The 27,770-nt window shown below is 42.2% G+C and overlaps 4 protein-coding genes across 4 annotated transcripts in view; 2 read left to right on the plus strand and 2 right to left on the minus strand.

Annotated features, from left to right (window-relative positions):
* Positions 1-358: 358 nt before the first annotated feature.
* On the minus strand, positions 359-6,782 carry LOC118427142. Its single transcript, XM_035836779.1, has 7 exons — positions 6,619-6,782; positions 5,014-5,198; positions 2,554-2,685; positions 1,983-2,146; positions 1,394-1,509; positions 573-675; positions 359-416 (listed from the first exon to the last, which is right to left on the minus strand). Exons 2-7 carry the CDS (start codon positions 5,104-5,106, stop codon positions 359-361), a joined length of 666 nt encoding a protein of 221 aa, XP_035692672.1. The 5' UTR covers positions 5,107-5,198; positions 6,619-6,782.
* A 1,052-nt stretch (positions 6,783-7,834) lies between these two features.
* Positions 7,835-13,413, minus strand: LOC118427143. Its single transcript, XM_035836780.1, has 7 exons — positions 13,401-13,413; positions 12,879-13,127; positions 12,560-12,722; positions 12,107-12,234; positions 10,148-10,267; positions 9,221-9,451; positions 7,835-9,047 (listed from the first exon to the last, which is right to left on the minus strand). Exons 1-7 carry the CDS (start codon positions 13,411-13,413, stop codon positions 8,461-8,463), a joined length of 1,491 nt encoding a protein of 496 aa, XP_035692673.1. The 3' UTR covers positions 7,835-8,460.
* A 2,711-nt stretch (positions 13,414-16,124) lies between these two features.
* LOC118427144 (nicotinamide N-methyltransferase-like) lies at positions 16,125-21,365 on the plus strand. Its single transcript, XM_035836781.1, has 6 exons — positions 16,125-16,136; positions 17,210-17,351; positions 17,862-17,971; positions 18,209-18,306; positions 20,105-20,257; positions 21,064-21,365. Exons 1-6 carry the CDS (start codon positions 16,125-16,127, stop codon positions 21,335-21,337), a joined length of 789 nt encoding a protein of 262 aa, XP_035692674.1. The 3' UTR covers positions 21,338-21,365.
* Positions 21,366-24,860: 3,495 nt separating this feature from the next.
* LOC118428279 overlaps positions 24,861-27,770 on the plus strand; it is a 4,175-nt gene continuing 1,265 nt past the window's right edge. The window contains exons 1-3 of the mRNA XM_035838297.1: positions 24,861-25,042; positions 26,280-26,461; positions 26,912-27,142. Of these exons, the coding sequence (XP_035694190.1) occupies positions 24,943-25,042; positions 26,280-26,461; positions 26,912-27,142 (513 nt within the window). The 5' untranslated portion in view covers positions 24,861-24,942. The remainder of the gene's footprint in view (positions 25,043-26,279; positions 26,462-26,911; positions 27,143-27,770) is intronic.

Here is a 27,770-nt window from a genome sequence, read left to right on the forward strand (position 1 = left end):
ACTGGTAGTAGAATAATAGTGTTGTACATATCTGGACATTTTGGGTTTGACTTCTTTTGAGGGCGGAAGAAGACAAAGATATAGAGTCTCACTTTTTTCTGCAATTTGCAGGATCTGTGATTTGAAGATAAAAGGGGCCTTTTGTCCTGCCGTGAATGTGCGAAAGCTGGAGAATGTCAATGTGTTTCTTTCGCCGTTGTTAAATGAAAATTTGCAAATGATAAATTTAGTTGTTTCTTCGCGTTGACGATAGTGATGCAAAACTGGCGGCGCTATACCGACAGCTTTGTGAAATTATTTAAGGTGCTTATTCAAGGTACATATCATGGATGTCCCTGTAGCTCAATTATTAGCAGCCTCACAGTTGATTGAGCTCCTGGTTCCCATTGGTTGAGAACAAGCAGGCCGGTTCAAATCTGTGGAAGGGCATTTTGGGTGGAACTGCATTCAGGACATACGTATAACTCAAATGAGTACCAACCGAAAGTTAAATCATGATTAGGAAACGGTCACAGATGAACTCAACATATTCTTTTGACGAACAGTCATTATAGAGAAAAAATGTGTCTTACATTGACAGTTTGAAGAGATCCTCCCGTAGATCAGCGTGGTAGATGTCGTCTGGAAGGTGTTTGGCCGTAAATGTGAACATCATACATGCGATCAGTCCTGAAACTGTGTAAATAAAATGACACTTGTAAAAGATATGACCACGGCAAAATGTATGTACTGCACACATAGTGTACCACTGGGCATTATATGATTTATGTCATACCTGTGACGCGAAAACGTTCGATACGGGTGTTCCGGACCGGGCCATAACTTACGTATCGCACAGGTTCGAAAGGCGTATCACACGGGCTCTATTCAAATAAATCGAACTGTTTCGAGCGGACCGAGTGCGGCGCCATCGAAAGTTCGAATACCTGATTCGGACGTCGGAACATTACTGTTGCAACACTTTTTGTTCGAGGGCACCAAATGTGTTCAACCTCTGGCGCATTTCGCCCGTCGGGCGATCCGACCCTCGGTCGGGCTGGGACCTCGGGTAATACGGATTACACCGAGTTGTATTCTATATGAGTGTGTTAGTCATACAGAACGTTCCTGCAAAGAATCTTTCACCAGGATACGCCACTGATGGACTTCCAGATCCTGGGGGAGGGGTAACTCTCGGTATTTTCACGGTTTGGTAACGGGGTCTATTTTCGCAAGGTCCCGGGATGATTTTAAGTGCGATTTAAAAACATCCAGGGGCCCGCACACCCGAAAGTGCAGAAAAACTATCCATTAATTATCAACTACTCAGAGGAAAGTAACCCTTTTTCAAAATGGGACAGAAGCAATAGAGAGTCACAATTGTACGTAATCCGACGTGTGTGCAGTTTCTTACCTATTTGGTCGGAGTCTATGTTCCAGAAGAGCTTGGTGAGCTTGGTTCTCCCGGTAATGGCGGCCCAGATGAACAAGTCGTGTAGTTCTAGTGGTCGGTCAGCCTTCTTGTCATCACTGTCATAATTGTACGTATTTACATCATTAACATCGTGTCTAGGTACTTTTGTTGGAAGTATGGTATGTTGTTAACTACTGACGGAACTTAAAGTAAACGAATTATAAACTGATTTCTTTATGTGGAGTTTTCAAGATTTACCGGTGCAATGGCCAAGTAGGTAAAGTGTTCGCCGTCATAACAAAGACTTACTTGCTGCCTCCTCGAGATCTGCTTAAAATTAGCAATCAACATTTGGTATGATAGTTCAACACATACTACTACAAATGGACAACCCCCTGCTGTAGTGATTGCGCAAAGCTGTGTGGCCTAGGGCTACAGAAACTGAGATAGGCGCCGCCCTATTCACCATTTAGTGTGGGAAGGACTTACAAATTAATATGGTACAGAGTTTGTGTATACTTCAGTATGTTAGTTTGAGTTGAAAATTGATAAAGAGAATCAATGCTAAACTTATCGTTATGATACTCACTATAAGTTTGGTATTTCGTAGTCCTCTATAAGATCGTGTGACATGATTTCTCCCAGGATGTGAAGGAAACTGTGCCCCTCGTATTTGCCATCTTCTATGAACTTGTTGACCATGTTGGTGTAGACCATACTCTCCTTCTGCTCTGCTGTAGCATCTTCTAATGCCTACAACGGACAAAAAATTCAGTCAATGTCTGTGCCTATATTTATTATTTTATATCTCTTATTTACAAGTCCCTCACACCTTGTGAGCAGTGGATCAAAAGTGGAAGAAAGCCTATGGCGCCCTCCGTCTCTGATCCAATGCTCACCGAGTCACGTGTTTTATTTCTGCATAATGTGACGTCACAGAAGAAGTGGACTGCTCATTCGTTGACAGTTGGTCAGTCGAAAATTTCGGTCAGTCCAATTTTTGTGATGGAAATCATATAGTTCAAGTTTGATTTAGAAGTGCTGTACTCATTTTGCACTACAAGTATTTTTACCCGTTGTAAAAATACGTCCCACCATTATAGTTTCTCCGAGATCCCCTAGCTATTAATGGTGTCATGTACTCTATTGAGACCACATACCTGTTTGTACAGTTTTTCTAACGTCTCACGAGTGAGGTATTCTGACAACTCCAGCCCACCATCCAACTCCTTCTGAACAGCGTCAGCATCGTCTGCTAGTAGGGCCTTTTCCATGGCGGCACTAGTGGAGGGCTGGGGGTAAAGAAAAACAAACAAACATAGATACATTTCTCACTTATACTTTCCACGCAAAGCCTTGAATTTTGCAATCGTTAAATACAATGGTCACGGCTACTTTGCAAGGGGTTTAAAGGAGACAACAGACTACATTAGAGGCCATCAACCCTCTTTGAACCGTGACGGAGGTATAGATTCCGTCTTCCGACTACCTTCCAGAAAATCAGCGCAGGGAATCGGAAATCTGATGAATGTCGGTGAGATCAAGGCAAGATCGACTAAAGATTTACGGTGAGTTTTTTTCTTCGTGTTGGAAAAAAAAGTATTATCAGCAGTACAACCATGGATTCTTCCAACACAGATGAATGACTTTCATTCGAATAGTCAGGGCACTAAGGCAACTTGTCGTCCTTGCTTTGATTTTGAGTTTTAGGTATTTGAAATACTGAATTGTGCCCTCCAAACATGACGCTATTTACATTAATAGTTCTTTTAGTTCCGAGCATTATTAGTTACAGTTCGAGGTTGACGCCCTGTCAACTACTGTAAATGCAGAAATGTTCGCGGTGGATTAATGTTCGCGGTTTTCGCGGTGACCAGTTTACCGCGAACTTAAAACCACCGCTAACATTTTTCTGGTATGGTATTAGATTGCAGTCTATGGTGTTACCGCGAAATTAAAACCACCGCGAAAAGTCATTTTCCCACTACCGCGAAATCAAATCCACGCGAACTTACATGCATTTACAGTATGTGATTGCTGCAACCACGTGCCGACTGACACGCTTGTATGACCTCAGGTGTCGGCAAACCGGTTCTTTTGTAAGGTCACTATATCATAGTATATAGGACGTGTTTTCTGACGTATGTACTATTGACTCCGCCATTTTGAATCATTACACCAGCAAAGAGATCATGAAAGTGGCTAAGGCCCCTGATTGTAAAATATGATTCATAAAAGGCACAGCTACCGTAGCATTGGGCATAAATGTGTTACAAGACATTGTGCTCGGCCTCGCTTCCAAAATCTTGTTGTAGACTAAACATGCCTCATATCAGTGGTTCACTGTCGGTTATTTTAGCATACTCTGCTTCTTCAAAGTCAAACCAGATGTGTGGATGTCTAGTTTATTAAAGTAAGTCGAGTAATGCTGGAAACTACCACCCGGAAGTAGACGATTGCAGGGTCTTGTTTGTTTTCAATGGTAAAACTGGACGACCAACCTTTCATACAATAGTGGAATAATCTGGTGTTTTAGTCCATTTGACATAGCCATCCGAGTGTCTGCTAGATATATAAGAACTTAGTGGATCCTTCAGTTCTTTTAAAGAACGCATGGGACGAAGTTTTAAGATACTTGAAGGGCCTTCGCTTTCTTCATATATACAGAGTTTAAGGAGTCGTCCGGACTCTTCTTAAGAAGCCCAATTTTACTTGTGGTAGGCAGAGTCAAGTGTGATGTAAGCTAAGGAAAAAAACACGTCTCAAGGACTGTTTGTTTGTCTTAGAAATAGAATCATTTTCCGGATAGACCCTATAAGAAGACGGTGATCATATATAATCCACTTACCGGCGCCACGCATGCAGCAAAGCTGCGTTGATAGTGACCTTTCAACTTTGACCTTCTTACGCATGACTTGATGACAAGTATAGTATATACATTGAACAGCCAAGCTTTATGTGCTACACTCCACTGACTCTTTCGCAAACTGTGATGTCAAACTGAAAATCTTTTAACTCTACCGTGATTTTCGTACGTCTATTATTAATCTGCAAGGCTTCAATTTGTTATTGATTGAAAAGTAGATTTTGTATTCTTACAGTGAATTCGTATGTCATAAGAATATGCCATAATCGGGGGTATTGGTAACAAAATTTGACACAAAAGTGTGAATAAATGGTCACAGAGTTTATCTATACGGCGCTGGCAAATGTTTATAATAATTATTATAAATCCGTGTATTCCATGATATACGCATTAAATGCTTAAAAATATGTTCCCTGTTCAACGCGAACGTCTTCTTTGTTATATCTCAGCGATAGGTTTTGCAAGTTATAGTAGGTCATAATGCCTACGCTATCTATCTACGATTTAATGATTCTATCAGTGTTGTAGATTTCATTATTTCCAGTCAAGATACGAAATGACTATGCTATTAGTACGGTAATAGTACCCAACAAGTCACAATTTAGAGTTAGCTTTTAGACGAGGGTAGACATTCTATACCGTTCTACACCATATTTTGTCTATTTGTCTCCTTTCATGTTACATTGTACCTACAATTAGCTCTCAGGGAAGAATTTTTGATTAAGTATAAAATGATTATTATTCTATTACTTACATCAGCTACTATAGGTTCCATGGGTACCACAGCGGTGTCGTCCTTGGCTGGCTCGGTAGGTGGTGGTTGTTGTGCTTCGTCAGTGTCCGCCATCTTGGTAAAGATTCTCTAGTCTAACTCTGTCTGGTTCTACTAACATAATCCGGATCCTCTGCCAATACGTCCCTTAGATATAAAGTTCCCTTCTGTAACAAATGCAAATTATAAACATTATGCTTAGTTAATGATACTTAAGTTAATGATACATTGATTAGCGATAGACGTTATGCATAATTAGTTAATGGTGCCTTAGTTAATGATGCTTTGGTTGATGGCGACTTATAAATTTCATGCTCAGTTGCCTTAGTTAATGCGACAATGGTTAATGGTGACTTACAAAATCATGCCTAGTTAATGTTTCCTTGATAAGCTTTGTCAAGAATGAAAATATGATATTTATTGGTAGTAATTGTTTCATAGCAACATTCATATGGTGAGGAATTTTCCTGCTGCCTATTTTATGTGACGCGCAAAAATATAAACTACTGCCAATGTGCACTATATTTTCATATCCAAATACGTCAAAATACAAATCTGTGTTCACATCACATTATAGACTTTAATGTTTAATCAAAACACGACAAACTTTGCATGTCAAACTCGTACTCCCCCTCTTCCGACAATCCTATAACCACTTAAACTTTATCACAAAATCTAAGCCGCCAAATGCACTGGTATTTGCTATCATTTCAATAACACTACCTGTCTCTACATTTGTCCCAAGGTAAAAAGTGTCAAATTAACGTAATATGATATTCTACGTGAACAGGAGTCGTTCAACCTACTGTATAATGGGAAATGTTTGCGGACTTTTGATTTCGTGGTAGAAAGAAAACAGAGTCTTCTCAGTGTTTTTAAGTTCGCAGTTGTAACTGACATGCAGGTTATACTATAAAATGGGAAATGTTTGCGGTGGTCTTGAATTAACATCGAAGAGGTCACCGTACAACAGTGAACATTTAACCACCGCGGATATATCCAATCTTACAGTATGTGTCCCTTCAAACGGAATGTGACCTGTCGTCTAATTACCCTGGAGCGTAACGTGGTTTTCTTCAAAACACTCTCTAACTTTCCCTCGGCATGCCTGCCACTATGTTCAACAACAACAGCAACAACAGCAACAACAACAAGGCCTGTTTCGAATTCACCAAACTGATCAGTAATGAAAGTACATGTGATATATATAGAGAGAGTTGGGTGGTTAAGGGGAGGGGTACATCTTTTTCTCCCATCTTTACTGTGTTGTATCGAGTTCTTATACAGTGTCGAGGTCACTCTAAATATCATGTTAATTTGTTTTCAACGTAAATCGTATCATTACGAATCTTCTACCTGTTTTGAGATTCTGAAAGTCTTGGGTAAAGTACAAAACACGTGCAGTGATCATTTATAACGTCTTGCATAGTATTACCGGCCCATGCATACCAAGGCTCCAATTGCCTCATAATAGCCAGGTTACTATTAGATTGTTCTTACCAACATATGGTTTCTTTTCTACACAAACAAACAAACAAATAAACAAACAAACGAGTTTACAGTTCACAGAAAAATCAGTCAACTCACCGTTCTTCAACCGCCATGCACGCCCACTTTGACACGGTATTTAGCACAGCTTGGAGTAAAACTAGCAGACCTTTGACATCTGCCCATTCAACCCCTTCCTTCCAAGGTCGGTTGTAAAACACCTGGTGTTGTTTTCTCAAATTCTAACTTATCCAATCTCGAGAGATAGAATACGTTGGCAAGTATGGTTTGCAGAGGCGTTGTGTAAGGGATTTCAAGTGTTGAGACAGTATCAAACGTAACGAAAACGATTTCAAGACACATATACACCAAACAAATCGGCACCCAGTTTGAGTAGAAATACCCTTAGGGAGATACTTTTTACTCCGCCCATTGGTTAGAAGGGGGCATATTAGAACTACGCTGCCAAACCAGTTTTTCAGACCACATGATATATCGTCAAACAGATGAAAATGATGGCGTATCTGTGCTTTCCAAGCTTATCGTAACATTACTATTATGATACTATTGGGGTCATTATTTGTAAAGTGGAATATTTTGTTGAATGCATTCTGTGACGTTACCGAGACATAGAAACACTCCGATTGCAGATTTGTTTTAAGCCGCTAGAGGTCGTGCTTGAGCTATTACGACATTTTCATTTGACAAGGGAATCCGTCTTTTGAAGAAGTGTGCAATGAAAGCTAAAAAAAGCGGTCTGAATCATACAGAACTTGAATATCTGAATTCTTTGGCTTTATTCAGATTTCCTTGATATGGATTCTGTACTTTTTATTTACTATATACATTATACAACAGTCAAAACAATAACTCGAGTGGCATGGTAATAGTATTACATCATATAGCCAGACGACGTCGACCAATCAGAAGTTCTCCATTTTATACTTCGCTCACTCGGTGATTTTATTCAGTGGATATAGAACCATATGATTAGAACACTATATCAAAGACTTATATTAGCCCTTATTGGTGTGGTAATTATTTAGGATGTTAAGTTTTATTCCATACCTCTATTTCAAACATACCTTTCTTGTGTAATAGTTGTTGCCATACATTGCACAGTTAACAATTGTCCTGCAACGAAGTTCTCTAAAGTTCTCTACACCTTGGGGTGTGTCATTAACACTTAAATAACTGCTTTCACTATGGATGTGTCAAAACTATCTGATGAAAGCGAAATGTACATCCATATTAGGAACCTCTTGTTTTACATACAAAGATTGACAATCAACTTTACATAGAAATATTGTGAAACTCGTGACGATCCACTTACATAAGTCTGTCATAATATGTCTAAATACCTGTTCTCAGTCTCCAAGAAGGCAATTCCAAAAACCTATGTTGCCTCATTTATCTTTGTCTTCCAGGATCCTACATTTTATCATGATAAATTTATCATTGCATTGCTATCAGTATGAACAGCACGCATGCCAATAACTCACTGCGTATGTATAGCAGATAATATAACACTACTTCTCCTTTATCCGTGGGGTAACCTATATCCGTAATAAAAACAGAGTATATAGGGATGATAATTCGACGGACTGTGGCTCTAAATTGCAATACATGTATTTTCAAAATTTTGCAGTTTAAAACCGCCGTCAGTCGATCCCTTAATACCATGTTTTTGAAAACAACGGATATAGGTTATCCAACGAATAAAGGTGAACTAGCGTTAATATATTGTACAAATATAATCTCCAAACAGATTCCCTGTGACATAAGATTGTATCAAAGCTGGTAAGTAGGCGGCTGTCCTCCTCTAGCCGGCTATAACCCATGACTAGCGTTGATACTATCTTAAGCCACCGGGAATCTGCTTGGAGATTAGTACAAATATGCGATATCCCTGCCTGTTCCTTCAATGGACGGTTACATCTTTTAATTGTTGTAATCCGGTTCTGGAATATTGACAAAGTTAGGCTGAATGAAATCTTGTCCAGCATTCCCGACCGCTGGTTGGTTCTTAGCTTTCTTGCTCAGACCTTGGTAAACATTGTGGCGATGGTAGGAACCACCCAGGGGTTGGTATGGGTCGGTTTTACGCATGGGGTGGGTGTAGTCGTGATCGTCGCTCTGGGCCTTCGTACCTTTGTTGCGCAGACCTTGGTACTCATGATGCTGTTGATAGGACCCTCCCAGAGACTGGTACGGGTCAGATTTCTTCACCGGATCCGTGTAGTCGTAGTCTGTGTCATCCTCGGTGGGACCGCTAGGTGGCAGGTTTGTACGGACGCCGTTCAAGTCCAGGTAGCCGTGCTCGTCATGCTTCAAGTCGTCACCAGGGATGTGCTTTGCAATTGGATCACTAGGAGTCGCTTGTTTCAAGGTTTTAGGGTCTTCGTAGCCGTTCGGGATTTTCATAGCAAACTGTTCCATGTCCAGATAGCTGTTTTGGGCACGCTTTAGGGGTGCGGGAACCGGGGGAGGGAAAGCGGCCACTGAAATAAACCCTTCGTCCCTTATCACTGTAATAAAGAATAGAATTCAAAATATATGTGAAGAAATCAACAGAAAAATTTAAAAATTGAAAACTATCAAATGACCATTACCGCATATACCTATATGAAGGAATGAATTGATTTACATGTTTGATGATTGACATAATTTACAAATGTAATTTTGAAATTAAAATTGTTACCATCATAGACTTCCTCTTCCATTGCCTCATTGGCGGTAGCATACTCTCGGTCTCTAGCTCTATCGGCTGCACGTTGCTGTCTCTTCTTCTTTACAAAGTGGAATATTGCAAAACCTGACGCGATGAGGATGAACAATGCAAAACCAGCAACTGATATCCCAACCTTAATGTCGAGAGACAGACTTGAAGTGCTCGGTTGGTTGGTTGTGATTGGTGGGGTTGTTGTAGCACCTATATAGGAAAACAGTGGTGTTGGAAAAAATTAGGATAGAGCAAACATGATAACCGTTTGGGAACCACGACAAGCATGGCAATAAGAGATGGTAGCATTCGACCGTAGCAACTGTAAGCAGCCATTGAAAGACCATATTGAGACTGTGCAAGCATTGCAAAGAAACAGCCAAGAACACTGAGCTCTTTCTCAGAGTTAAGTGCGCATGTGCGGGTGACAGGAATTCTGGGTAATATGTCAAAGTTGAAGGCCCCATGAACGTAAGCATTCCGCCATTTTGCAGGCGCCATTACGTTCCGGACATTGTTAATTATGCAAATCAAAACAATGGCCGAATCAAGGCTGTTTATGTCTGACGGGCTTTCACCTTTGACATGTTACCCAGGATTTCTGGCCTCCGCACTTCCGTAGTAATCTCTGCAAAGAGCTTATGACGACGTTCATCGTTGGAAGTACGCATGTGCAGCGACAGGAATTGTGGGTAGTATGTCAAAGGTGAAGGCCCCTGACTTGTAAACAGTCCTCGTCTCGACCAATTTCTCGATTTTCATAACGATGTCCAGACGTGATTTGTTTATGTCTCGGGGGTCTTCACCTTTGACATACTTCCCACAATTCCCGTCCCATTGCATGCGTACTAGAAACGGTGAACGTTATTATACTTACTCCAAGATACTAGCATCACTAACACTAACCTGACGATCGACAGGACAGCCCATCCTGTTGAAGCGTCAAGCCGTTCTGGCAAGCGCACGTCCTCCCGCCGGGGCGAACCAGGCACAACTGTTGACACTCAGCGTTCTCTACCGTGCAAACTGACAAGAGAGTACATTTAATTGTGTATTTTGTATTTTTCTACCATGTGAAATAGATTTTGAAAACATACCAAAAAATCGCGACGTTCCGTCAATACCTCTTTGAGTTATGCTCGCTCAAAGTTTGAAAGAATATCGACCCCTGCAGTTGCAAACTTACAGCACTTAGTTACTCTCTGTCCATAGAGTTATCTACCACTCCAAAATAACGACCACAGTATGTTCAGAATACGCTACAGTACTTTAAAAAGCCGCTAGTGGTAAACCATAGAACTTGACCCAATTACTGTAATGGGTCCTTCCGCAGCTTCTTGAGCAATGCTGTTCACAAGCAAACATACAGACAAATAGACAGACAGACTACAGCTCCAAATACTTAACCTCCTAATATAGTATACTATTTATCTGAGGGCTTCTTCTGTCATCCAATGTACAATATCAATGACAATTCATTTTCATATATGTATACAAAAATAACTTTTCGTGCACGTGTCTTACTGACTTTGTCATTCTTACCGTTCATTTCGCTTCTCACTGACGGTACTCTCTGCACGTGGATCCCCTTCGGACTTCCAAAACCGTCGGAGACTAATCTTTCATTCGGTAAACCGACTTTTGTTATCCTATTGTTAAAATGCATAAGGAGAAGGTTATACAAAGAATTCTAATCATGACTTCTAATGCCATTGTAATCAGTTCAAATTGTAGATGCTATATCTAATTATAATCTGTCAGTCTAACAATTTGAATCTGTATATATGTGCTATAAAATTGTGGAAAAGTTAGTCTGAGCCTGAGGTAATGAAATAGATAGTGAAGATTAGAACTGTTCTCAAAGAAAAAATCTTCTCAATTACTGGGATTTTCGACTGATTTATTCAGTCCTCCTAAGTTTGCTGAGCCTCTCGCTCTAGACACATGACTTTATTCACGTATGACGTCAGCAATGGGTCAAAGTTTATTGGAAGTCGATATCGCCTCCATTCTGGCAAGTGCATTTTTTAAACAAGGAGAACAGTTTAATTCTTCATAATCTAGCTATACGATTAAGATAAGAAAGAAAGCTGTCTATTGTTACCTGTAAATGCTCTGGACATTCGAAGCTGACCAGTACACGTAAGCGTCGTCCAGAGCGATGCCTAATAAGCTCGTTTGTAAATTATGTTGCATGAAGAGAGTCCGGTCTCCACCTGACCAGTCCGTGCTCTCTATTCTATGTTGACCCCAGTCACACCAATATAGACGTAGTTCTAGATATCAAGTAGAATGCATAATCAAAACATAGCTTGATTCATCCATTGTCATGAGTGTTATGGGAAAAGACTTCGATGTAAAGCAGTCCCATGTAGGGGTGGGTACCGGTACAGAAAATTCAGGTCCAGGTCCGGTTCAGGTCCAGAGGATTAGATCCAGGTCCGGACCTGAACCTGGACCTGATTCAGTATGTGAAAACATGTGAATTGACGATAATCAAAACAATGGTCCATTTGTATATTCGACTCCCAGTGACTGGCGTTTTAAAATCCTACAAGGCTATCTGCCCTTGTACGATTGGCAGTGAAACTTGATAGAAATGACTATAGGCTCTACTCTACTTCGCTCTTGTTATTTTCTTTGACTGGTAAGCCCTAAAACGTGTGAATTCCTGATCATATAATCCGTTCTTTTCCCAATAGGTCCAACATACGGTCCACCGAATTTTTCAGGTCCGGTTTTCCTCATATAAAGACATTTTTATACTTTACACACTGAATGAATTCTCAGAGATTGTTTCCAGATTGCTACGAAGAACTTGAGTAAATTACTCCAAAAATCACATGCAGAATGCATAACAGTTACCAATGAAATCAATGGCCAGCCCGGTTGGATCTTGCAGTAGCGTGTCGACCAGCGTTGTCCTGTCCGTTCCGTCCATAGCGGCCTTCTCTATCTTTGGTTCAGAACCCCAGTCAGCCCAGTACATGTACCTGTCCATGTGAAAACAATGGCGAGTCAGTTAGTCAGACTGAGTATTCATTTAACAATGAAAAATACACATATGGACATGTACAGGAGATAACCAACTGTTCATACTCAATAGCTGTTCCTTTCATTTACAGAAACCAATATACTCGTATAAGCACGTTCACCATTCAAAGTAAGCATGTTCAGTGACAGTGGGTAGTATGATTTTATAGTGAGGTGGTGGTGGTTTTAATGTGTTAATTTTCAAGTGAAATGTTATGTGCGTGTTGTTTCCGTATTTATTCTATTAGAATCAAATATAAGATACGATCAATGACAAACACATACCCATTCTGTGTGTCCAACACGAGGCCATGTGGTTGGTCGAGATGTTCTGAAATAAGGTCTTTGACATACATCCCGTCAAGCTTTGCGACTGAGATGACGTCACGTTCTGAGTCGGTCCAGTAGATGTTCCTCCCGACAAAGTCCAGAGCTAATCCGTTTGGGGCTAAAAATCAAATAAATACATAAAAGTTTCAAATTTATGCACAAATATCAATACGCAATGCTGCTGCCACAGTGAGTACGTCAATGATTCATGAATGAGCTTCAGATTTGGGTTATTAGGAAAGATATGCTTCGTAATAAATTGGTCACAACTTACAGGTGATATCATTGGTCACAATGTCTTCTACACCTCCGGATCCGTTCCGATGTGCCCGTGATATCTTCCTGAGTAGACCATCGGACCAGTAGACGTAATCGGCAGCGGGGTCAAAGTCAATGGCAAGCGGATACACCAGGTGGCCGAGTGGAAGGCTGACCTTTGCCCCGGAAGTGATATTGACTTGGAAGATGGCGTCAAGCTGGCTGTCGGCTACCAAGAGGAAATCTGACGTTGGAGTCGGCACATCTGAATGAAAAAGAACATAAATGAAGGAACATGGCTGACGCATGACCCCAGATGACCCCTGGAAATTAAAATGACCGCAGTCTTTGGCAAAAGGCTTATTCAGCTGCGATTTGTAGAGATGTAGGAAAAAAAGAACATTGTATCATGTTCTTGAAATAGATTATGCAGTGACGTCCACATTAACATTTGCATAAGGTTCCGGTACGGAATTTGATATGACCGGGCCGAAGTAATCCGTGAAAGTAAGATGCAAATCATAGGTCACCACCTTACTTTTGGCTCTCATTTCTTGGGCTACCGCTAAAGTAGTGTATAATCTTTTTGATTTCCCCAAAAGCCCGTTTTTCGTAGATTTTTTCAGGGGCGCAGATTTCGCCGTGCGGTCAAGACTTCCTGATATTAGTGCGCGATAGCGGTAACGCGGTTTCGTCGCCTGATTACCCAGATCGTACGTTCTATGTGCGTTGTGGGTGTTTTAGCGCCATCGGAGTTCGCGGAAAACTTATCGGATAACTCTAACCAACTAGTATGCAATCCAACAGAGGGACTAGCCCTCAAGTGTCCTTACCTCAGTCCCGTGGGCACCGGCTGACAAATATCTTCATACAATCTCTAAGGTCAACTAACATTACAAAAGCTTGTCTAACTTTAGCCAATCAAGGTAAGCCGGTAGGATGATCTCACCATCCAACCAATCAGGGATTACCTAGACATGTCAATACCTAATTACATCATATGTCAAAGGTCATGGCCGTTACAGTTCTTTTGTGACAGGAGGAGGATGACTTGGCATTAAGCTAGGTGTTGTCGAGGCCCTCTCAAGAATGTATTGAACACCCGGATGTCTGATGCGTGCATACCTCGAGGATTGCTCAGTCTGCATAACTTTTTATGCGGCGGTACCGGTGTTAGGGCGAGTTCACACGTGCGTATATATTCAAATCCGTTTGAGGTCCGTATGGAAGTTTTAGCCTCAACCAGGCTCCACTAATCTCCAAGCAGATCCTACAATGGCATAAAATAGTACTAAACTGGCCAAGGTGTGTAGTCAGCCAAGAGGTGTCCATTTGCCATGTAGAATCTGCCTCCAGTCGGCTAGAACAAGGGCTATTAACATCCAATTGTTTCCCAATCAAACTGTGCTTGATTAGCCAAACACACTCCTAGGCCGGCTTCACTCCTCTGCCAGCTTTTGATACTATCTTATGCTACCGTAGGATCTGCTTGGAGATTAGGCTTCACAGGTCGCTGAAAAAATACTAGAAATTGGACAAATATAGACATATAAATTGCCAAAGGAGTTAGCTGCCCAATGAGTGTGGTTTGCAACCAGCGTACGTCTGGCTGTATCCATCCAGTTTATATTATTTTTCCGGTGATCTGAGGAGCCTTGTAGAGGCTCAAAATTTTATACGAACCTCATACGGACTTGAATGTATACGCATGTGTGAACCCACCTTAAAGGGTACCCGGCGGAATAATGAGAGGGTTAAGTTAACAATCGTCCTTGCGATAGCAATTTCCTTTCTTCTGAAAGTGTCGACCAGATTTAGACCATGTGAAACGGTTCTAAAGATGTCAATTTTAGTAAAGCCTGGCTTTAGCTACAAGCTACTCGACTGGTCTAACGACATCGTCCTTTGTCCGTCGAGGTCACAGGAGATTTATAGTGTGATTATCTATGCCACCCTGCTTTACCTTGCAGAAAGTAAGTTGTGTTGTCTTTATTTCCCTTTTTTTTTGTAAGGCTTCACCCGTGAACAGCCCATCAGGTTGTTATAATAAGTTACTAATAACAAAGTCATTTTTACACAGCTAAAGCCCGACTTTGGGTACCGTCCATGGTTGTAATTAGGTGTCCGACGGCCTTGACTAAAACAGTTGGCTGTGTACAAAGACGTGTTGATATGGCTTCATGTTTATTTTATGTTTTGTTCTGATCTGTTCATATAATTATTGTTGCGATCAGTATCTGTAGTTAATGATTTTGAGTTGTTAGTATTAACTTATGTTGAGCTAGTTATTACTCATATGTTCAATCATTTACGTTCTATGTTGTATAATTATTGTTCGTGTTGATTAGATTGTCACAGGGCTCCCTTGGAAATCAGTCTGCTGGACTGAAGGGACCACCCTACAAGATAAATAAATAAAAATAAATAGTACATGCATGTCTATCAGGCCAGCTCCTTGGGCAAACAAACTCCTGTACTATCATGATAAAAGCAACAGTCATTTGGAGCGGATCCACTTCATTAAATATTTGATTAGTCTCCAAGCAGATTTCCGGTGGCAAAATCTTTTAACATAGGGGGGTACTGTAAATGCAGAAACTTTCGCGGTGGTTTTATGCTCGCGGTTTTCGCGGTGGCCGCTTAACCGCGAACTTAAGCCATACTGTACTCCAGAGGAGAGTGTTCCAGTTCTTCTAGTAATATTTTTCTGAATCCCAAAACGTAATTGTATCGGCCACTTGACATTGAACCTGGACAAGGGAGCAGTTGCATTATAAAGCATTAACCCCCGAGTACCCTCATATTAAATTACAGCCAGGCGTAAAACATTATAATGCGTACAACCATTGGACAAACTTCACCTTGGTAGCTCCTAATGAATATTTGGTTTAGCTTGCAATTGAAAATTACTTTTGCAATGTGTTTCTGGATACTTGTTTGACAAGTTGTAGCCTTAGTAAGTTTATTTCCCGGCTTGCTTTTGGTCAAAAATGGGCTTTGATCTTTGTCAATCATCCAATTGAACCCCATACTTAAGACTTGAAAAAAAAGGCCTTCATAAAAATGGATAGCTCTTAGGAAAACGAAGTCCGATCTTAAAAACAATGTTTGCAGCATGTGTGTAAGTAGCTGTTCATCATTTTCCATCCTTAGCAACCTAATTCTTCTATTCATATGTTCCCAAAATTGACCTGGAACTTTAGAAATTATCCCATAGGAACCACGCACCGAGTCAGGCAGTTCGTCCACCGATCGCGACACTATGGATAAACAGGTGATATATACACGAAATTACTAATACCTTTGACGTGTTACCCATAATTCCTGTCGCTGCATATGCGCACCGTGAACGTGCTTATTACCTATACACCCGTATCACGCGGCGGCCATGATAGATCGAAAACGAGGTCAGTGAGGCAAACAAGAGACTGTCCATAATAATTTAGCAGTTCAAGCAATGATAGCCTGGCATTTAGGAAGGTGACCAATAAGAAAATGGCTGCATGTCCGTCAAATTTTTGCATTATTATGTTTTTATTTTGCATCTCTAAGGGAGTATGGGACCAGTCTACTAAAAAATGCTACATCTTTCGGTGCATAACACTAGTTATAATTATATCTATTATTTGATCTTGTATTGTGAAAAATTGTGTGGTTTGGGGGGAAACTAAATGGGAGCTGATTTTAGAAATAAGTTTTGTCTGTTTGCCTCATTGACCTAGTTTTTGATCCATCATGGTCTCGGCGTGAGAAAGGTATATTCCTCTTGGAAAGTAGGAGTATCTGTAACAGTCCTTGTGGGGGGGGGGGGTTGGTTTGTATGAGCTCGAGTTCGGATGGCTGTGACGCAATTTGCCCTGGCTAGGCTGCAAACTATTTGTCGAACGGCATGTCGACAATATAGCTACAATGGGTACAAAAGGACGAAAACCTGTAATACGCCACCTTAATCTAATCTCCAAGCAGATCCTACAATGGCATAAAATAGTACCAAACTGGCCAAGGAGTGTATTCAGCCAAGAGGTGTCCATTTGCCATGTAGTCCGGTAGCAAAACACACTTCTAGGCCGGCTTCACTCCTCTGCCAGCTTTTGATACTATCTTATGCTACCGCAGGATCTGCTTGGAGATTAACCTTAATCTCCAAAATCTTCAATTTTGAATAGATATCTGTATCTGTGTCTGTATTTCTAAATAGCCGGTACCACCGCCCTCGCGATTTGCAAATCAAAGCGCTGCTGCGTTGCTCCTATAATCATCCATATATTAAAATTTCATGTTAAGAAGGCGAACGAACTTAAAGTTGTAAGAACGTTGCCTCTAAGTAACTTTTCTCTTTACTGATAGATAAAACGATCCTCCTACGACACGTTCAACGCTAAGAGCTACTTGAAGAAAAATTACCCCGTGGGACCTGACGGGATGCCTACATCGCACGAGGACTGGTTGCAATGGCTGCTCAACAACCTGAAGGACACCTTCGCAGGGGGTAATACATTCTTACTTAGACTTAGATCCTCCCGTGTCTAATGAATATAGGGGTGGGTACCGGTTTTTCTTATTGAACCGGTCCAGAAGAACTGGACCTGAAAAAAATCGATGGACCGGATGCTGGGCCTATTGGAAAATGAACATTTATACACGAAATAGAAATCTTTCACAATCCAAACCATTCAGTCTCAGAGTCGACACCTTCCGGGACCAAGCATCACAGGTTACTAGTATATCTGGTTGCCCCTCAAATAAGGCGTTTGACCTCTCCTTCAACAAGTTTATCCGTACTACTTTATGCACCCGCGTCATGGACCCGGGGGTCGCGCATGAATACTGTGTTCTGCTACCCTCTCTTTCTCCCGAGTTCCTTACAGAAAGACCCTCCCACTGTCTCCCTCTAAGCCAGGGATGATCCAGCATACACCATGGGGAGGGGAGACCAACTCGCGCCTTCATTTTCCCATTATCAAACTAAGTACTTACTACTCTACTGCACTCCCTATAGGTAAGCTGTCTGGTGAGCGGCTTCTGGATGTGGGTACCGGACCTGCCATCCACAATCTGATCTCTGCCGCCCGCTTTTTTCCTAACATCACATGTGCAGAGTACTGCCAGGTAAATAGTCCTCTCTTTTTTTCTTTTACATGTCCCAACCTGTTGATATTGCCTGTTGACGTTTCGATGCATATCAGACATCTTCCTCAGAGCTTCTAACTGCAATAATACTTCTCGCCGCTATATGTGGCCAATGTAGGTGGCGCTTTGCCGGCGAGAACACAATCCCAAATTATAGGTAGATTTCATCGAAATCAATTTTCAATTTTTTTTCTGTCACGTCGTCTTATACCTCAGGAAAACAGGAAGGAACTTGAGAAGTGGGTTCGCGGAGAGGAAGACGCGTTCGACTGGGACCCTTTCATCAAATATGTGTGCGGACTGGAGGGGCAGAGGTGAGCCGTCCCACGCCCTGGTTAGCCTCCATAGCAGGCTCTCTGGGGCATTTTTGGCCCATAATACACTTTTGATGGCCTTTTCTTTTTGTACTTGGCCGTGTGCTGCCGGTGCACAAGCGACCCAGTACAGAAACGACCCAGTACAGTAACGACCCAGTACAGAAACGACCCAGTACAGAAACGACCCAATACAGAAACGACCCAGTACACAAACGACCAAGTACACAATGACCCAGTACACAAACGACCCAGTACACAAACGACCCAGTACGCAAATGACCCAGTACAAAAACGACCCAGTACACAAACGACCCAGTACACAAATGACCCAGTACACAAACGACCCAGTACACAAAAGACACAGTACAGAAACGACCCAGTACAGAAACGACCCAGTACAGAAACGACCCAGTACAGAAACGACCCAGTACACAAACGACCCAGTACAGAAACGACCCAGTACACAAACGACCCAGTACACAAACGACCCAGTACACAAACGACCCAGTACACAAACGACCCAGTACACAAACGACCCAGTACACAAACGACCCAGTTTGACTTCGCACTGCAGCTAGGTGTCGCTGCTGTAGCATCATGAATGCGGTCCCAAATGAGTTTTTATACCCTCATTAAGGTGGGGTCACAGTCACACCTGCGTATATTTTCAAGTGCGCATGATTTCCGCATAAAATTTTGTCAATACGCGGCCGTACGATTAACATTTGGATTTTTTTAAATAAATCAAATTTTACGTCGAGCCCATCTGGCGGTTGAATTACGACTTCGGCGTTTCCATTTTGAATGAGGTGCGAATGATTGCATATAAAATGCTCAACAGAATTTTCTGGCTGCGAATAGCTGCGTATGAGGTACGTATGTTGGGCCTTTTCCGGACGCAAACAACGTCTTGGTGCTAATTGCATTCCAAACGCATTTCAGGTGTGTCAGAGGAACAGTTTCTGTTACATATACTTTTGTTTGCGAGCATTGCCAATAGAGCATTTTTGTTGGAGGAACACTTTGTATGCTTTCATTTAAAGGCAGTGCAAGTAATGTGGGCCATCATTTACCTTAAAAATGTATATGCACTGTTAAGATTGTGTTTGTTTTCACTTTGTCCTTAATGATTCCCTATATCATCTTAGTATTTCAACTATTGTAAAAATCACACTCATACACACCAGAAAACGTATTCAAGATGTTTATTAAACACGTAAATAAAACAATTATGAAACCCTACCCTATTCCAAATCTGGAGTGTGCGTCGATCACGCTATCAGTACGCGTAGTACGCGCAACCCGATCGCAGAACGTACGGTACTAAGTCGTTATCTATGTGGGCATTCGTTATATGGTCGTTCATCGCGCGTTGCGTCTGCGCTGTAAGTACGCTATGTACTCGCAATACCGCGATATCCGCGTATTACTGCGTATAAAGCGCAAACATACAGCGTCTTCATACCGCACTCTACCAACGTGGGACCACTGTATTGCGTATCCATAACGTTTCGGCTACCCAACTGCGTACGAATGATAGTTTTGTGCATGTTCAAAACTGTCGGGCGTACGGGGCGTATATTTTCGTTTGCCTACGTATTCGAAACTTTCTAAAAACGATTCAGATGCGTTTCAGGTGCGTCTTGTGTGTCCGGCTGCGTGTGGAAGAAATTAGCCAAAATGTTAAAATGGAACTCATGCGGCTTGAAAATATCCGCAGATGTGACCCCACCTTTACGGTTCATGATTGGAGCAGATTTGGATGCAAATGTTTGCTTCCTGACTTTATCTGCAGTGACTGGGAGGCCCGCAAAGTGGCGCTACGTGATGCTATCCAGCACGTGGTGTTCTGTGACGTCAGGGAAGAGAACCCGCTCGGGGCGTTGAACGGCGGGCCGTATGACGTCGTCAGCAGCATCTTTACTTTGTGTGCAGTAGCGATGGACAAGTAGGTGAAAATAGGTGATAACATCGGTCTTCCAAGAACTTAAACACTATAAATCCCAACATGATAGACCAAGAATTTCATTGTCCACTGATCGGGCCAGCCAAAAGAACGGGCACAGATATCTGGAATGCAGTGAGAGTTTCTGGAATACACTAAGAATTCCCAGGAATAGAAAAGAATTTTCATTCTGACGGCATTCAGGCTAATTCTTGCTCTCGTGCGAAGGGGCCTTTAGTTATGAATATGACATACATTTGTCTTGGATACATGGGAGGAAACTCCATGTGTTACGACTCCCCAGAATTGTTTCCTCTACTTTCTCCTGATAACAAAGCTACGATAACGTCTGATAACTTTTCTTCTGAAAATAGTTTCATCAGTTTGGTAGAATATAGGAGAAACCGGGACGAGGGGGATACAAACTTGGCCACGTTTGGGATAGTGTTCTCGCCGCAAAAGCGCCACCTACATCGGCTACATATAGCGGCAGAACTCCAGTCAGAAGCTCTGAGGAAGGTGTCTGACACCGAAAGGGAAGCAAGTACTGTAGATGCAGAAATGTTCGCGGTGGATTAATGTTCGCGGTTTTCGCGGCGGCCGCTTTACCGCGAATTTAAAACCACCGCGAACATTTTTCCATAACAGTAAGAGACTACAGTGCATGGTGCAACCGCGAAATTAAAACCACCGCGAAAAGTCCATTTTCCCGTTTCCGCGAAATTAAATCCCCGCGAATTAAATGCATTTACAGTAAGTTTAACCTGGTTAGAATTCTCGTACATCCTGATAACTATTTTCCCCTTCAGGACTGATTTTGACGGGATCGTGTCCCACGTAAGTCATCTCGTGAAGCCAGGTGGGATGCTGATCCTAGTCTTTGACTTGGAGGCTACCCACGTCTCTGACGGCACAGTGTCCCGTCCGCACGTTTTCCTAGAAGCCTCTGACATCCGACGGGCTGTCAGGAACAGCGGCTTCACTGATGTGAACGACGATGTTTGTCTAGTTAAGAGTAACGAGGGCTTACAGTGGGACGGCACGGGTTATATATACCTCACTGCACGCAAGTGCTCTGAGTAACATCATCATCATATCGTTCCGTGCCAGTACTGCATCCAGGCCACGGCCTTTGTAATGTGTCCCATGGTTTGGGTTGGGTGGCCACAACGACACTCAGCTGAGTTCACCCGTCCCCATTTCAGTAGGTTGTCTCTGGTCCTACCTATAAGTAACATAGTCAGTCCTGACTGCTTTGCTGGCTATCGGCTGCAAACACAGTAGAAATAGCTACCGAGTCGATAAATGATAACAAGAGTTCGTAGTCCTCAGACCTGCATGAAATATATTCGGTATTTGTAGGCTTATGGTCCAATTTTTTTTAAATGGTGGTAGAAGTTAAATAATTGGGTCTTTTGTATGTGTTTGGATTTATCTATAGCTAAAGCAAAGAGTTGTATTTTCCGGTGTAGTCATTATCTCATTACCTGCTTATATTATCATTAAGATTGGTTTATCGATTCAGTCGGTGAACGTTAAAATCCATCGCAGCGTCTTCGGCACAGTAGAATATGCTGAATTGCGCATTTTAGGCATACTTCATACATGTGTAAAATCTAGCTGGAAGAAAACATACAGTTACAAGAAGTCTTGTCATAGAAATAAAGTAAAGAGAAACAAAACAACTTGTTATACAATTTAGTAGTAAATGAAGACTGCGACATTGGATAAAGAGATATGGGAGATGTTTTCAGGTACATGTATTTAAAAGGTGAGTGAAGTATGGGATGGGGCTGTTTTTGTAACGGTTAGTTTTTGCCAATGGAATAAAAAGTTGGTTCGCAGCTTTTAGGTTTCTATCATGGATTTCCTAACGGGTTTGGGGTGACCAGCTTCTAACGATAGGAGAACTAAGCAAGGATTTGGCAAGTTTTTTCCCCTGTTTATGGGGTGGCATCAGCAAAATAAGACCACAGGAAGTCCCAACCAAGGACACAAAATAAGCCGACTTACCACTAAGGCGACCAAAATGAAATACAGATAAACACCAAGGGCACAAAATGTAATTTAACCATCAATACATAATTGAGCAAACGCATTGATGACACAAAGTACATGTTCCGACTTTAAAAAATAAATCATACACATACCTCTACCCTACGCACATGCTCTATTCTATAGATGTCTCTTCCACTTAAGATAGTCGTATCTTCTTCTGTTGAACCATAATTGCGAAGCAGGACACAGGAACTTGTACCAGAACTTTAAGTTTTAACACAGTACTATACAGCTCTGAAAGCACCACACTGATACGCAAAACATATTTTACCTGGCCTGAATGAAATTGAATAAAGAAACAGATCTAGATTGAGGAAACCTGGCAGGAGACACTCTTGTCACTTAAACAGGGGTCAGAGTAATCTGATACATTGAAGGTAGCATAGGCTCTTGCAAAACAGGAAAGAGTTCCACATATCAAATACAATAGATTTTAAGAGACTCAATGCTACAGACAGATTTGATTATATATTCAGATGTAACAACTCCCACAATGCTAAAATAGGTAAATATATAAAAGACTGCTTTGTCATTAGAAAAAATGCCGAAATTCATAATTAGCCCCACTCAATTTTAATACAATATTTAGGCTAGCTCTTATTGTTCTAGAAATTAGGATATCAATTTCATTCTATATTCATAATCTGCATATGTACTATGTTTGATACTTGTTTTAGTAATTAGAATGATAAGTTTGTTTCTTCTTTTTTTTTCTTGCCATACATTGTACCGTGTACGATCGTTGCGCAATAAAGTTCTTCTTCTTCTGTAAACTAAGACCTATCAATCACATAGTTACCCAACCCAAACCATCACCTGTATTCACAACCAAGCAGATACTGGTAGGTGGGGATGCCCAAACCACACAAACAGCCTCAACCTACCGTATCAATTTAAAACACAAGGAGACCCAAATTCAAAGCTGACCATCAGGACACTAGCACCAACCCATGAACCAAATAGCAACACAATCGCACGTTGCGTTCTGGAGATACAGCGCACGTACCACGCACACACAATAGGTTTAGATTTACTACAGTGTCAAGTTCAAACAGCAAAAATGACCAATAAGCTGGTAGACGTACACACAGACATTAATATCTAATACCAGTTGCAAAAAGAACAAGAAACAGTCATGCCTTCAAGTACCAGAGTTACCAACCGGGGATTGATGTGTTCAAAAATTCGTACTTTCTCAGAACTATCGTAGAGTGAAATTTGTTATCGCCAAGCGCAGCACCAATTTACTCTGGATAGCTTTAACGAACGCTTGCAGATAGATGTGCAAAAGCTACGTGTGACGGGTCGTTCAGTGTAATATGACTAGCTACTGTAAATAAGGCTGCATTAATCATATTGTAATTGACGTTTTTTTCTCAACCCAAATCAAACATGTTATACTTGTGAAAGATCTATGCAATGTTAGCATCTCCTTTTAACTTTTCATCATAAATTATGTAAATGACTTCAATGGCATAACCTATGATGTTTTCTTTTCTGTCCATCACAGGTGTTCACATTGACCCCGCGTCTATACAATATGACCAAAAAGAGACATGTGCAGTACTAAGAGGAGCCGCCAGATGGCGGTTGTGTGTGGTTCGCCGTCTTGAGCACCTTTCTCTCTCATTTGGAGTGTTCTTCCCGTACCTGCAGAAAGCGTTTGGGCAGGACGAAGCCTGACTAAAATCGCGCCCCTAGCGGTCGGCCCTACAATTGCCGCCTCGGGGACGGGGTCATTGACCCCAGCCAGAGAGAGATTGTGTAAACACATGCTGTTTGGATGTAACGTTACCTCAATTTTCCATGAAAGTAAAAACAGTTAATCTGTCATCAGCCTGACAGCCCAGAGTCTTGTTTATACCCGATATATTCTCGGTCATTTCTGGACAAGGCTTTGCCTTTGAGGGTCTGCCTGGGGGGTACCGACAACGATTTACGCTGAATTCAGAAGAACCCCCTATGTATTATGCTAAATTAAGGAAGGCAGTTACGCTAAATTTGGTCACCTCGCTACGAATTACATAGATAAGATGGTTTTCCCAACCAATTACGGGACATAAAAATAGGCTGCCTACGACTTGCGTAAAAGAGCATGCTAGCCTGGATTCCATACCCCAACCTCAAGATATATCTTTCGTGTTGGGGTCTGGCAACATGGCTGTAGAAAGGTTCTCGAAGGCCCGTTGATCAGTGGGAGGAGAACCTAGGATTGATGACCACTCTCACCACAGGTAGCCAGCTACAACACACCACAGTTGGTCAGCAGGCTATCACAGTAGCGAATCAGCTACGTTATGGATTCAAAAAGTACAGTTGGGGGTCTTTAACCAATCATGGCAGGGGTGTAATTACCTCCTGCTGATCCTGTGTTGTTCTATTGGTGGGGTTTTTTGCCCACTATAAGGTGCAAAATTGAGAAGAGTTCCTATCCCATCCGGCCAGACCCCTGCACGATAGATACTTGAGATCGGGCTGGGGTTTGGTAACCAGGCTAAGAGCATGCAGACCCTCAATTATCCCAGAACGCCGGAGTGCAGGAGCTGCAACTGGCTCGACCGCATTTTCCACACCACCTTTAACCTTCAACATTTATCAGTCGTCATTGAACACATTGATTACCTGTCAAAATGCTGTTTTTGCAAGCTTGGAACGCAATTCTAAGTGTTTGTTGCAACATTTTTCACTGGCTTCTGTCATTATGGCCACTAGGACAACGCATCCCACCGGGTAACCTTTTAACTTTAAGTTTTGCTTGCATGTATAGCAATCGGGGCGATGTTTTCTGTCAACAATAGCAGTTTAGAGTCTAGTCCAACGAGTCCTGTCGTTGTTTGGCATCTTTGACCGGGCTGTCTTCAGGGCAAAAAGGTCCTTTCCTCGCCAGGGTGATACTTGACACCTTGTAGTAGTTTTAGATGGTAGGAGTTCCTACTGTGCGAATTTGGAACTATAGATACCGGGTGCTACACATTACCCCGGCTGTGGAAAGCTTCTTCTGCCCCGAAGGGAGCCCGACGAATCCACGTTTGACTTAATGCCAGGTTAAAAATTTTCGATGGCTCTAATGTCTAGGTCAATAGAGGATTTATCCTACTAGTACTACGTCAAAACTAGGCGAACTCTAGGGTGACCATAGGAAGGCGAAATATTATTCGCACTGCTTGTAGAGGCGTACAAACCTTCAATATTGTTGTCATTGTCATGTAATCTCACTTCTGGCCGGGGAGAGGGTACTGTTTTTGGTTATCTACCTGTGTATGTGTGTGTATGTGTGTGTGTGTGTGTGTGTGTGTGTGTGTGTGTGTGTGTGTGTGTGTGTGTGTGTGCGTGTGTGTGCGTGTGTGTGCGTGTGTATGTCTGTGTGTGTGTGTGTGTGTGTGCGTGTGTGTGTGTATGTGTGTGTGTGTGTGTGTGTCTGTGTCTGTGTGTGTGCGTGTGTGTGCGTGTTTGTGATTCCAGATTTTTGTAGTAAGCATAACTCAAGACCATCTTGACGGATTAGAATATTATTTGGTATGAATAGCATAGAATAGAACTTTATTGCGCGACAATTGTAGCAGGTACAATGTAAGGCAATCTGAATATACATGGCAGTTGAACTATATACTATTGCAAATATCTAACAACTAATCTAATCTAATGTAACATATGACAATCCCTGCATGGCAGATATAGGAAAGTATATCAAAGAAGGTTTAGACATTAGAAATCCCTCAAATGATGGTAAAAGCCTCCAATGATTGTAAGAAACTTATCCCATACTACAACTCCTGTATTAGCTAGATAAGCGTTAAGTTATGCTAGAACTGTAGTTATGTAGATGCCTACTTTGTACCTCGTACAATTGTTGTGCAATAAAGTTATATGTAAAAAGTACCCTGACTCCATCCATTGTACCATATTCTATCCCTGATGACCTCCTTCTAAATTCAACATCGAATTTCTCTTCCAACCCCAAAACCAGGGAAGGCTTCTTCTCCCGGTGTACATGTCGCGATCCGTTTGGCGCGTCACCGCGACTACAACGCCGTCATGCGGATCTCGGAGGCACTGCTCTACGGTACAGACTACCTACGCGCCAAATTCCACTCCTTCATAGACGCCCCTGACGTCACAGTGTTCCTCGCGGAGGTTGGACACAAAGTGGTGAGTAATGTTCGCAACTAATTAGCCCCCCCCCCTCCGCCTGCATTATTACGGATCGTTTTTGGTGACCCCCCAGGAGCGGAGGCATTTTATAGAATTACGACGTACCACTCTGAAAACGTCTCAGTATGCACCTCCTATGGCATTCTAATAGAATGTGTTTTTAGTCCAGGCAAGCTTGGAAAAGGGACACATTCCATAAAGGCACGTTTTGGAAAGGGCCACGTTTCGAAAGGGGGTACGTTTGAAAGGGGAGACATTTAGGAAGGGACACGTTTTTTGATGGGGTGCGTTTTGGAATTTGGCATGTTTTTTCTAAGGGGCACATTTTGGTAAGGGGTGACGTTTTGGAACTGGTAACGTTTGTCAAGAGACACGTTTTGCAATGGAGCAACTACAAGAATTAGGTTTGGAGCTGCATGACAAGTTTAAAATACTATTCCCTTGCAGGTGGCCGTCAAGGCATCTAAGATCGTAGACAGTGGAACTGTTTCTATCACTAAAGCCTCTAGGGTCGCTCCTGAATGGAGGGAACAGGGTATTGATAGAAAAATGACCCTCTATCTAGACCAGTGGATCCGCAAGAATCGTCCCAGGGTTAAATACAAGCGATCCGTAACGTACGCCAATGGTCGCAGGGCGGAAACTTTACGGAAAAGGATGCGACACGTTTTTAGTGTGGTGAGTCTTCAATTCCATACAGCTGTACAAATATTCAAGTTTACTGGATGCTTTCATCATTCTGTGTACTTTCTTGATGCCTAAGTCTATTTCTTATCACATGATGTCCCAAATGCCCCTCCCCCCGCCGGACAGTTTACGAGCTGTATTTTTGGGGGGTGGGAAGCACTTTTGCGCGGAGCCCCGTTGGACATCAGCTGGTACCTGGCTAGTCCTGCTGGTCAGTCCTGCAGGGCAGTTCACGGGCTGTTTGAGGGACACTTGCGGGCGTGTCATTTTCATTGCGCCGTCGAACACTCTGCTGCTTTCGGGGTATTTTTAGACCCAGCCGGGCCCCGGGTTGAATTTAAGATGGAATTAAGATAAACCCGGAACCTGGTATCAAAGAGAAGCCGTATGCTAATTGCGCGCACGCCAATGGGTACCCCCGCTATATCCGGCAGTCCACCGGAACAAAGTTGTAAATCCGGTATTCGGCCGGGGATACATCCCTGACTGGCAAAGGAGGGTAAAATTGTGACTGTATCCTAACTTGCATCCTAAACTGACCTCAACTACCATTAACCATCCTCCTACGCACAGTCCCAACGGCTAGCTGACTGCTCAACCTATTGCGCCCTGCTATCCC

The sequence above is a fragment of the Branchiostoma floridae genome, chromosome 12 (assembly GCF_000003815.2).
Source record: "Branchiostoma floridae strain S238N-H82 chromosome 12, Bfl_VNyyK, whole genome shotgun sequence".
Lineage (NCBI taxonomy): Eukaryota > Metazoa > Chordata > Leptocardii > Amphioxiformes > Branchiostomatidae > Branchiostoma > Branchiostoma floridae.

What these genes read in the sequence shown, in the direction of transcription:
- LOC118427143 (XM_035836780.1), bottom strand. An exon ending in GCTGGCCATTGATTTCATTG is followed by an intron (nt 10,268 to 12,106) that starts GTAACTGTTATG and finishes CTCTCTTGTCAG; the next exon opens with TTTGCACGGTAGAGAACGCT. An exon ending in GCTGTCCTGTCGATCGTCAG is followed by an intron (nt 9,452 to 10,147) that starts GTTAGTGTTAGT and finishes TTTCCTATATAG; the next exon opens with GTGCTACAACAACCCCACCA.
- LOC118427142 (XM_035836779.1), bottom strand. Translation starts at nt 5,106, where the DNA reads ATGGCGGACACTGACGAAGCACAACAACCACCACCTACCGAGCCAGCC. An exon ending in TGGAACCTATAGTAGCTGAT is followed by an intron (nt 2,686 to 5,013) that starts GTAAGTAATAGA and finishes CTTTACCCCCAG; the next exon opens with CCCTCCACTAGTGCCGCCAT. An exon ending in TACGAAATACCAAACTTATA is followed by an intron (nt 1,510 to 1,982) that starts GTGAGTATCATA and finishes CAATTATGACAG; the next exon opens with TGATGACAAGAAGGCTGACC.
- LOC118427144 (XM_035836781.1), top strand. An exon ending in GAAGGACACCTTCGCAGGGG is followed by an intron (nt 17,352 to 17,861) that starts GTAATACATTCT and finishes CACTCCCTATAG; the next exon opens with GTAAGCTGTCTGGTGAGCGG. An exon ending in CATGTGCAGAGTACTGCCAG is followed by an intron (nt 17,972 to 18,208) that starts GTAAATAGTCCT and finishes CTTATACCTCAG; the next exon opens with GAAAACAGGAAGGAACTTGA.